The 12,137-nt window shown below is 31.5% G+C and overlaps 2 protein-coding genes across 2 annotated transcripts; one reads left to right on the top strand and one right to left on the bottom strand.

The window, feature by feature from the left end:
- Window positions 1-1,457: 1,457 nt before the first annotated feature.
- Window positions 1,458-3,347, bottom strand: LOC113402987 (ganglioside-induced differentiation-associated protein 1). Its single transcript, XM_026643391.2, has 5 exons — window positions 3,051-3,347; window positions 2,753-2,945; window positions 2,498-2,677; window positions 2,213-2,413; window positions 1,458-2,044 (listed from the first exon to the last, which is right to left on the bottom strand). The coding sequence occupies exons 1-5, from the start codon at window positions 3,174-3,176 to the stop codon at window positions 1,743-1,745; spliced, it is 1,002 nt and encodes a 333-aa protein (XP_026499176.2). The 5' UTR covers window positions 3,177-3,347; the 3' UTR covers window positions 1,458-1,742.
- A 1,017-nt stretch (window positions 3,348-4,364) lies between these two features.
- LOC113402975 (YTH domain-containing protein 1) lies at window positions 4,365-5,964 on the top strand. The gene has a single exon (XM_026643375.2). It carries the CDS (start codon window positions 4,569-4,571, stop codon window positions 5,901-5,903), a length of 1,335 nt encoding a protein of 444 aa, XP_026499160.1. The 5' UTR covers window positions 4,365-4,568; the 3' UTR covers window positions 5,904-5,964.
- Window positions 5,965-12,137: the final 6,173 nt, after the last annotated feature.

The raw sequence follows: 12,137 nt of genomic DNA, 5'->3' as shown, positions 1-12,137 counted from the left end.
ATATTATTTTTTTACAAAGGCAGATTACAGATCCATCTATCTTTTATAACCTTCACTGTAAATAATTTGATATGAAAACGTACTACACAGAGGCAAGCCCATAATTATAGTGTGTCCTTCTTAAAAGAAAATACCTAAGATACCTAAAAAATAATCGTATGTCAAAGATATTTGTTTTGGGGTACGGACGTAATTAATTAAATCAGATCAAAGTAAATAAATTATAAATATAAGATGCCGACAAGAAAATTACTCCATCACCTTACACCTTATTGATTGGACTACAAGGTCATACTAAGGACACACTGTTAGGTACGTCACACAAAATAGAAGGTCGTCGTGACGGAAACTTTAAATTTTTTATGTCTACACCATATTTTGTGTAACTAATATTTTTTAAATGTATACATTATACCAACCTGGGTAGACCTTTTAAATGTATCATCATCATTACGTAGTAGAATAAAGTCGCTTACCGCTGTATGTCCATATGTATGTTTAGAGTTTTAAAATTACACAAGGGATTTTGATGCGGTTTTTTTTAATATATAGATTAATTCAAGAGGAAGGTTTATATGTATAATAAATGCACATATATAGTAGAGAAACACTGATAATTTTAGAAGTTTCTGAAGTGATATCTTAAATAAACATATTTTTTGCGCTTACATTGCAAACGCTGGCTGAACCCTACGAGATACGATTAAAATAATGTACTACAGTATTGTACACCTCAAAAACGTCTTCAAAAAAGTCCGCGATGGTATATGTCTTCCTCTTAGGGATAGCCCACAACAAAAAAAATTTATGCTTTACTTTTTACGAGAAATAATGGCTTATTTTCGAAGCGATTTTAAGCAATACAACATTAATCTTTACCCAATTAAGTACCTTTAATACATTGTGCATTTAATATACATCAATATGGTCTTTTACATCATGTTATTTAAATGAATATTTTCTAAGATATTACAGATTTAAAACTCAGTTTGTATTGTCTAACGACTGAAAAACTGAACGTTGTAAGACATTCTGTAGTATATTTAGTATCAGCATTGCACCCGTGCGAAGCCGGGACGGGTCGCTCGCTTACATATATTACATATTCTAAGTCTCATTTTATGAAATTTATTATACATAAACACAAGGAATATTAAGGGAAATAAATATACCATGCACATGCTATGAATCAGGGTTATAATAATTTATTTCACTAAGAAAATTGTTTCGTGTTTTTTATATCAATAATCTTTCTATGTTTCGTAATTAATATCAGAACAAAGAATAAAGCATGAATATTTTACATAACAATGCAAACTTACATAACTAACAATAAGTGATGTACATTTTTTAGACAAATCAGGATAATGTTTGAGATAAGATTAACTAATGCTGTATTCTCTGTTGAGATCTTATATAATACTATATAGTCTTATGTAAATAAATAATATGGTCTTATATAAATCATAATATATTTCTATACAATGGCAACATCTAATTTACATGCCAAATGCTTTTAAATACAATAATTTTAATTCATACATATGATCATCTTCACATTTGCTTTTTCCTGTATTCATTATACAGTCAAAAAATACTATATTACTATATACATGAAAAAGTTTAAAAGAAAGTGAAATATGCTTATGTCTATGTTAATTGGATCCTATAAGTAATTCAAAAAAATATTTTATAGATATAGATACTGTTGGTTTGTTTTAGCCATGAATGAAATAATATTGTTAACGGATAAGTTTTTTGACAACATATGCCAAAGCAAACACAACTCCAATAGATACTGCACCAGCAGCTCCAACATAAATAGGAGGTTGTGATGTTAAAATCATCTTTAAATGAACAGGTAAGTTAGGTATGGTCTTTTTAAAGGACTCACGTAATTTAACACGGGCAAAATAATTCTCTATGTTGGGCCGTTTACCATTCATCCAAAATCTCTCTTCTAAGCCTAGTTCCCAAAGTCGTTGAAGAAGAACAGTCAAATTTATATCTGCTATACTAAATTTTTCACAACAAAGCCAACCATCTGAAAAACATAAATATATAGCATTGGATAAAATAAGTTTAATTTATCTTTAGATCTCAACAGTTACTCAAATAAATTTATTACAACATAAATATGCAGTTGTATCAAAATTTTTAATATTGATCTTTTTACCATAGAGAATATATATAAAATATATAGATAAATTACCTTCACTTTGTGTTTTAAGTTGTATTTCAACTTGGCCTAGAACATCATCTACTATATTTAATACTTTTATATATTCTTCTTCATTAGCAATTATTTCGTGCTTTCTGTCTTGTATTTCCGCTTTATACAATAAAACTCCTTTAGCTGAAGGATTTTCCTCTGCTAGTTTTCTAAGATTTTTTGAACTACTCAAATCTCCACCTGTAAATAATTTATTGCAAAGATGTAAGTTTTTAATTATTAACAATTCTTTGATGGTGATAAAATTAATGTGTGATACATTACTTTTAAGCACTTCTCTGACTGGTAGAATAAAAGGTAGTTTAGGGCTGACACAAAGATGAGGGTGAAAAAATGATCCCACTGTAATCAAACCAGCTGGTAGAGCCTCAATAAGTTCTCTAAACTTAGTAATGGTTGCTAAAGTTTTGCTATCCTGAGATACCTCAATCAGTGGTGGCATATCTAAAACATAAATAATTAGTGATATATTTGTTTTTAACTTAAAATATATTTCATTAATTAAAATAATATAAACACCATGGTCTAAGTAGAGTTCTAGGTAATCTAGAATTCGGGTAGAATCTGGTATAATAGAATTATTGACTTTGAGAACTGGGATTTCGCCACGGGGATTTATTTCAAGAAACCACGGCGAGTACTGTTCCCCTTTAGTAATGTCTATTACTAGAGGTTCAAAATCAATATTTTTTTCATAAAGGGCCATTAAAACCTGCAAATAAATACAACACCTATTAAAAGAAAATCGCTGTACAAAATACTTTCTATGTAGGTACACTTAACTATAAAAAACTTTAACATCATAACAAAAACTTACCTTTTGAGAATAAAAGCTATAATAATTGCAATATAGGAAGATATTTGTTTTATATCCATTACTTATTGGTTTATTATTTGTCTTAGGGATTTGGAGTTTATCCAAATATTTTTGTATATAATGCATTATTGTAAGTTAGTTTTATACGGGATACAATTATTAATTAAATTGTTTCACTTTGTTTGATCAAATTAATAATAATGCAATAATAACATACGTAAACCTAAAAAGTAGATTTTACGAACTTTTAATTTTCGCTAACTTCTGCAAATTCAAAACACAAGCTGCCAACATTAAAAAAATAAAATCAGGTGATAAGTGTAATAAAAAAAGTTTTAATATGTACTGACCTATGTTATATACATTTTTATCATTTGTTGTATATATACACTTCTCTTGAAATCTAGTTTTTGTATATTAATTTATTAATATTTTTTTGGTATTGATATTTAATTCTTAAAAAATACTTACAGCATTATTAATATGTTTAAAGCTTTTGACTATGAGGTATTCTGTCTCATTCTAAGCATCATGAAATCGCAAATCGAAATCGAAATGTTTTTTTTTTATATATATCATTTTTATTTATATATACAAGATCTTTAAAGAGTACGTCCAATAAACTTTAAATTTAGTATTACTTGCTCCTTTCAGGAAGTAGATGCTCATTAACTCTCTTTGGGAAATTTCACCTTCAACGAGAGGAAATAGTAGGGTTAACGTAAAGTAGTTAAATATCAAAAGATAAAACATGAAAGTAAATATGATTGACATGGCTTTTTAAGCGCCCGTCTGGTAAGGTACCATCTACTCATCGATATGGTCTGCCATTGAGATGTATACGATGGAAAATCCCATGCCATTTGTTTGCATATTTAGATAACTACTAGAACAACCAGGCAATTAATTAATTTAGCCAATAATTATTTAACAACATTATTTGTGTAGTTGTTTTACGATACAAATATTATATTCTATATGATTTGACATGTATTGAGCTAGGGTAATGACCAACACAAAGAACGTTCAACGTATATAATATTAAATCACATCTCAGGCGGTTAATATTTGCCTTCATATAAAACACAAATTAGGTCTAGAAATTTAAGCTGTCACATTTTTTTTACTCTTTATTACTTTTAGACCTTAGTATAGAAAAAAATCTGTAAATTATTTAAGAATTTATAATACCATATTAAACTTTTTTTATAATATATATGTTTAATTAAATATTGATAGTGCAGATTTGCCTACAAATTTAAATGATCAATTTGGAATTGTGTGATCTGTGTATCTTTTGTAGAAATTTTATTATCTATAACAATATAAGAAGCGATATTTGTAACAAATTTATTGTTGTATGTATTAAGAAGTTCATCTTTTCTGAATAGATTTAAGACTATAATGTTATAATATATTTATTATTCAAGTAAAATTTCTGGACAATCTGTGTTTTATAATTTCTAAAGGAATGTAAATTCATTATAAAATTAAAATAGAAAACATTGCACATTGAAAATGGAGGTGTCTAATAACACCGACGCTGTAAATCTTGGCGTTGGTGAAGTCGAAGCAGAAATTGGAGAAGAATTAAAACAGTTAGAAGAGGGTAAAGATTATGACACTCGAAGCGAAGTATCTAGTTCTTCATCAAGTGATTCAAGTACGCCAAGCATAAGTACAGTCAGCAGCAATAAATCTAAAGTTAGACGTGCTAATCGTAAACGTACTAAATCTGACAGCCATTCTCCTGTTCAGACCAAGCGACGTTGTGTTACTTCGACTAATTCAAAGATCAAAACCTATGATTATATGACAAAACTAAATTACTTATTTAGAGATACACGGTTCTTTCTTATAAAATCAAACAATGCCGAAAATATAACACTGTCAAAAGCAAAAGGTGTATGGTCAACTTTACCCCAAAATGAAGCAAATTTAAATCAAGCTTTTAGAGAATCTAGAAATGTGCTACTAATATTCTCTGTTAAAGAAAGCGGTAAATTTGCTGGTTTTGCTAGACTAGCAAGTGAATCTCGTAGAGATGTCCCTCCAATATCTTGGGTACTTCCTCCTGGACTTTCTGCAAAAGTTTTAGATGGAGTATTCAAAGTGGATTGGATTTGCAGAAAAGAACTGTCTTTTAGCAGTACACTTCATTTGTACAATCCCTGGAATGAGGGTAAACCTGTGAAAATTGGCAGAGATGGTCAAGAAATCGAACCTAAGGTTGCTGAAGAATTGTGTAGACTATTTCCTGAAGATGAGGGCATAGAAATGACACCCATATTAAGAAAATCTAAAGAGGCTTCTAAGAAAGCTTATTTAAAAAGCGGGGGTAGCTATAGGACATACAGAGCACCTTTGGCCTCCAGAGGAACAAGCTACAGAAATCGAATGAATTCATCTTCAAGAAGTAGAAGAAAGCCCTTTATTTCCCCCAGGAATCGATTAGGATCTTCCTCTTTTAAGAGGAGATCACCATCACCATATATGAGAGATCGATTACCTTCATGGTATGCACGTAACCGTGAAACTTATAACAATACTGGCTCTGCCGCAGCAGAAGCATATGTTGCAGAATACATGCGCTCTATGCATCATCAACTGCCTCCATTGCCATATGTACCTCCACCTGGATTTAGCGGGGCTATTGCTACATATGAAGGTTTGCCACCTCCACCACCACCACCCAGATACTATGATTTAGCTGATTATCCTCGTTCAGTCCTTGTTTATGACAAAAGGTCATATGAACGTTCAGTAGATGAATTTTTATGGCGAACCTCTGACCGCTCACATGGTCGCAGTCGGGAACGTGAATCACATAGATCATATAGAGATCGTCGTTAAAGTAAATATACCACCGATGTATTAATTATTTTATGAATGCTAATAAAAAGTTGTGTATGAACTTTGAACTTTATTGCCTTTACAAGTGTTGTGAAAAACTTTATACATTGGGAACATTTTTTGAAATTCTGGTGAACTGTTAAAAATTTCTTTATTCTTTATCAAAGACTGTCTAATATTAAAAATTGTGAAGTGAACAGGGTATAGAAGTGCTATAAAAATTATCAATGGACTTAAACAAATAGCATACATATGTTAAAACTATTTGTTAAACTAGCCTACTTCCTAAAAATAGCTTAAATAATCATATTATTACTTAAATTTTCAGCCTGAAATTTAACTATATTAGTTCGTTTGTATAAAAAAGATTTTAAAATTAACAAGACTTCTGCTAAGTGTGAGGGGCTGTGTCAATCTGTGATATTAGAAGACTGACTAAATATTTAATAATAATATGTATAAACTTTTTTTTTGTTTTTAAACTATCTAAATTTAGTAAAAAAATTGTATACTTCATACATAATTGTATACATAATTAACCAATTTTTCTAAGTTTATTAGTTTAGGTTGGGGATAGTCAGAGTGCAGCAAGCACCGGGATATGGTCTACTAGAATTGTTGCTTGCTGCAGAAAAATCGAGATATTCAGGAAACTACTACTTTTTAATAGTCTACAGTAAAGTAGATAAATGTAAAAGGAACATTTTACAATAAGATGATGACATGCTCTACAAAAGACAACTGACTGCATTTCTACCTTTTTTTACATTTACTGTGTTCATTGATTGCTTTTATGAAAGATGATGATTACTCAATTTGAGATGCAAAATATGATTTTTTTTACAAGCAATCGTAAATCGAAAATAAACTTTATTCAAGTACCTTACAAAAACAATTAGATCAACATTTTATAGGATTCTATTAAATCTATTTGTTTTATAAATGCAATCGAAAAGAACCAGCAAGATATACAGTGGCTGTTCTTTTTTCGATTTCAATCAATTACAGTAAAATTTATATTTCTTGGCTGAATCAATCATCAAAATGCCACGCTTTTTTGTCATCTCCCTATATTATAATCATTTGACGAGTAATATAATTATATTTATTAATTGATAAATTTAAAAACATCTCCATAATCTAATCTTATTATAGAAACAAATAACATGTCCCAGGAATAATTTATTGATAACTTGCACTATCAGCTTATCCCTACTTCTCGTGCCTATACCTACTGTGATTATCACTGGATCTTCCAAAATTGTCCTTATTATTTTAAATATACATAATATTGTTGTAAATACATTGAGAAATGTATAGTGCAGCAGGGGTTGCTGCCAAAGATTCCAAGTAAAGACTGGGGGACTTTAGTTGCATATTTAATTAGTTGGATTTTATTACTCGAAAATTTAATGGGAAAGTAATAAATACTACCTGCCCGCGACTTCGTGTGCGTTTGAATTTAACAAAAAGTTATTGTTGTAGCCTAAGTTACTCCTTATTACATCAACTATCTGACAGTGAAAGTCCCGTCAAAATCGGTCCAGCCGTTTCAGAGATTGGCCGGAACAAACAGACAGACAGATAAAAATTGAAAAATATGTTATTTTGCTATATGTTCCGTGTAAACATACATATGCATTTAGTAAAAAGTAGTTATTTTAATATTACAAACAGACGCTTACATTTTATTATATGTATAGATAGATGTAATTAAGTGTTTCGGTTATAAGAATCTTATAACCTAAACACTTGATTACATTTGAAACATTTGTGATTATCTCTGGCTCTCAAACAAGTTTTTTGATGCCTTGACAAATAGACGAAATATTATTTGAACTTCAAACCATTTATATCCAGACGTGTTAATGGATCAGGATATTGAATTATTATCAAGATTATTCATGACCATATATATTCAAACGATTATTCATAAATTCAGTAAGTTTTTTTTCATGGATAAATTAAGAATAGTCATCAATATCGATTCGTTAAAATAACTACAATAGGAAAAAGCCTTAAATTTGGCATTCCTTAAGTTCGGCAACAACGATCTTGATCAACAATTATGCGTCTTGGTGCTCCAAAAAGACAAATTGCGTTTTTTGCCTTTGTAAGCGCTTGTACAGCACTATTATTATTATTTTATGATATAGGTAGGAGCAAATGCGCCAATCGATGGTAAGTGGTCACCACCGCCCATAGTCAATGGCGCTGTACTAAATATTAACCATTTCTTACATCGTCAATACGCCACCAACATTGGGAAGTAAGATGTTACGTCCCTTGCGTCTGAAGTTAAACTGACTCGTTCACTCACCTTCAAACCGGAACATAACAGTACTGTTGTTGGGTGGTAGATGTCTTGTTGAGTGGGTGGTACCTACCCAAGTGGGTTTGCACGAAGCCCTACCATAAAGTATTAGCATCTAACGATAATGTATGTTCCAGCAAAACATAATTAGAGTACGCATCTATTACAACTGAGCAGTATTCCTTGCGGTCGCTCTTTTCGCTCAGTTTCCTGGTAAAATCTATATGGATGGTGCGCCACATTTTGTTGTTTCATCGGACTAGCAAATGTCGAAGAGCTTTCGCGGATAACCCCTGTCCATAAAAGCTACTGAATCTTTACATGAACAAATTTTTGAGTTGAAAACCGGTGCGGCGTGAAACGGGTTTTATAGGGATCAATTAATCTCTAGCACCCCTGTATCAAACCTTCTAGTGGGAACACCTCCATTGAAGTAATCTGTATTTACCCAGTTAATTCGAAAGGGCTATTTTATAGTCGCCTCATAAGTCCGAAACAATTAAAAAAAAGCCGCCCTATTCGATACCTACTCACAAAAGTAAATCAGTTTTAGACTTAAATATTAGATTATTATCAGTATTCATTGTTACCTAAAACTAAACCTTCATCTAAAGTCTAAACTATCAATACGGATTGTTACTGGGTCAGAAATAAAGTTATCAGAAACAACGTAAAAAGCAATCTTACAACATTATCTCCTATTTTACTTTACTTAAAATCTGACATGACAGTGCATTTAAGATCATCATCACCAATACCAATAAGAGCCCTCGCCCACGACGACATTTCGTAGCGCTGCTACTACTAGCGCGTTTACTAAACGCACGACAGCATCACTACTAACGCGTGTTAATCGCATTTGCAACGCGTTACTGTGTCGCGACTGAATCGATGCAAACGCGCGACCGTATCACGACATCAGTAGCATCAGTACAACACAGACAGTAGAACAACGCGGCGATATCGCGTTTGCATCGTGACTGAATTTGAGACCGTGGGCGAGGGCACACAACTAGCGACCGCTTCGCGACTGTATCTATTCGGAAGCGCGACAGCATTGCTACTGTATCGCTACAAAAAGTTGCAGAGGGCGAGGGCCCAAAGGTATACAAGGTTAATAAGTAACGTCTATATGTTTCCGGGTACTAAGATCCGGAATACATAGACATATAGACGTGAAATATAGGCGGAACATATAGACGTGACTTGCTTTTAAAAAGAAACAAGAAGATCCACTGTCAAATAAAAAAGGACCTCGCTCACCGGAAGAAGTCTCCGTATCAGGTTGTTCGTTAGAGTCCACTTCTGATATAGAATTTTTATTGCCAATATCAGGATTATTTATGACATATTGAAACGATTATTTTCAAATCCAAAAAGTTTTTAATTTAAGGAATAAATTCGTTAATATATCATATACACAAAAACACATATAAAACACTGAATTAACTACAATACAAGAAGGAAGAAAAAAGAAATCTACCATCGCTACTGCTACCTTTCGGCTTCAAGCAAGCATCGAGATGCATCTCTAGAGAGCGGTTCAAATCCATTGTGGAGTTTGTGGCCTTTAGGTACATTATTCCAGATAGTCATAGACTATATATTATGTATAAATATTTATAAATTAGCTAAATCCATGGTGATATTAGTTGACTAGGTCGTGTATCTTCCATTACGTACGTTGCGTAAATAGCTATCATTACCCGAAAATAATTTATGTCCGTATTTTTCCACATGACAAGTCTTAAAAAAAGTCTGCGATAGTATATATTTATCCTATAAGGATAACATACAATATCTATCTTTACCTTTAAAATTTGGCCAAAAATAATGATTAGTTTGCAAAGCTTTTTTAATCGATATGGTGTTGATATATTTATAAATTAATATGTTTATTATCTCTACTAAAATCAAGAACAAATTTGCACTTTACACTATATAATTGGAATCCATAGCTTAGGAGTTATCGTAAAATTTAAACTTTCGCATAACCAAAATAATTATAGAGGCGGTCAGCGATGCGACGGCAGTCAGCGCAAGAGTCTCGACTATGAGAAGCGGACGATGGTCTACATATACATTGTTGGTACAAGTTTTTCTTTTACCATAATTATGTTCGTTATTTTCCGTCAAATTTAGCTATCAGATAATATGCGTTGAACCGGAGGTTTCATCTAAGATATGAATAATTATTGACAATACTTTACGTGAAAAATTGGTAATATTTTATGATTTCTACGTAACCTAACCCAGGATTTGATTATTTTTATTCTTCTTTACAATTTTTAATAGGGCCTAAGTGCATTTAATATTTGTTACTGTACATACATAATAACTTGAAAAAGACCGTTATGTTTGAAAGTGTTTTTGCCATATACTTAGGATACTTATAATATATTTTTGAATTTCAAGATTTTAGGAGAGAAGCGTCTAGAGGTTTTTATATACAAGTGAATCCCTATTTTTATTTTTACTTGGTGGTAGGGCTTTGTGCAAGCCCGTCTGGGTAGGTACCAACCACTCATCAGATATTCTACCGCCAAATAACAGTACACTGTATTGTTGTGTTTCGGTTAGAAGGGTGAGTGAGCCAGTGTAATCACAGGCACAAGGGACATAACATCTTAGTTCCCAAGGTTGGTGGCGCATAGGTGATGTAAGAAATGGTTAATATTTCTTACAGCGCCTTTGTCTATGGGCGGTGGTGACCACTTACCATCAGGTGGCCCATAAGCTCGTCCGCCAACCAATGCCATAAAAAAAAAAAAAAAATTCCTTGGTCACGGTATCAAGCGTGAACGGCTGGACCAATTTCGCATACATATATATTTTTTTGGTATGTTATTATAAAAGAATGGTTGGTGAATACATATGAAGCAAAAAGCCGAACTATTTGGCCCTTGGAGTAGTGGTGCAAAAAGCTTCATTAAAAGTAAAACACCACGCCTTATTGTCTCCACTGGTGACAGGAGAGCTGATTCGTTTTTTGCCCAGAGGATCGGTATTGCCATTCAACGGGGAAATGCTGCTAGCATTCTTGACACTGTTCCACGCGGTCAGGATTTCTACAGTAACAATTTTTAATTAATATTTGAATATATTTAACGACATAATATTAATAATTCTTATGTTAATTAATGAAATAAATTGTGATTTATTATCTTTAAAAATATATGTGTATGTACGATTATAACTATTACATAACGGAGACAAAAATTACAGTAGTCCTTTTATTTTAACAACACCGCGCCGCAGCTTTTTTTTATTATTATTTTTTTTTTATTTATTATTTTTTAATTATTTAAATCAAATTAGTATTGTATATCGATATTCCACTATCGAGAGACAATTGATTATCTATCCATAGTTAAGGTCTAGGCAATAGTATCGTCAGTTAATCGGAGAGCTATCGTTACTGTCGATAGTATTGACAGAAGACAATAATATCGATAGTACTATCGATATCCTAAATATTTTTCAAAATCAACAATCGATAGTCAAACTATCGATAATTCTGCAACCCTAAAACAAATATATTTACACGTAACCTATTCCTATGGAAGTAGGAAAAAAGATAAAAAAAAACCTTAAATTTACATATTTTATGCGATAACTCAGCTATATTATGCACTACTAAGATTTTATGTTTAAGTTTATCTTTATTTTTAATACAACACTATTGCACTTAACTACTTATTTGTATTTCCACTTTAATTTTTCTTCCAAAATTCCGATAATAGTTTTTTGTGAAATTTTGAAAGTAAAATCAGAAGTACTACTATACATATTTAATTTATAATTCTATGAATCTAATAAAACCTGTAAAAATTAAACTGTTTAATTTTCGATGCACAAAACCCATAATACAAGTCATTTTCAAAATAAATAGGTATTTAGGATTTTATTATATAATTTAT

Source organism: Vanessa tameamea, chromosome 16 (genome assembly GCF_037043105.1).
Source record: "Vanessa tameamea isolate UH-Manoa-2023 chromosome 16, ilVanTame1 primary haplotype, whole genome shotgun sequence".
Classification (NCBI taxonomy): domain Eukaryota; kingdom Metazoa; phylum Arthropoda; class Insecta; order Lepidoptera; family Nymphalidae; genus Vanessa; species Vanessa tameamea.
Note: the sequence above shows the minus strand (reverse complement) of the source record. Positions and strands in the feature narration are given on the sequence as shown.

Bases quoted from the DNA above. Each gene is read 5' to 3' on its own strand.
- LOC113402975 (XM_026643375.2), top strand. From the start codon at position 4,569: ATGGAGGTGTCTAATAACACCGACGCTGTAAATCTTGGCGTTGGTGAA.
- LOC113402987 (XM_026643391.2), bottom strand. From the start codon at position 3,176: ATGCATTATATACAAAAATATTTGGATAAACTCCAAATCCCTAAGACA. The intron at 2,414-2,497 runs GTAATGTATCAC...AATTATTTACAG, and splicing joins AGTCAGAGAAGTGCTTAAAA to GTGGAGATTTGAGTAGTTCA. The intron at 2,045-2,212 runs GTAATTTATCTA...TATGTTTTTCAG, and splicing joins ACTTAAAACACAAAGTGAAG to ATGGTTGGCTTTGTTGTGAA.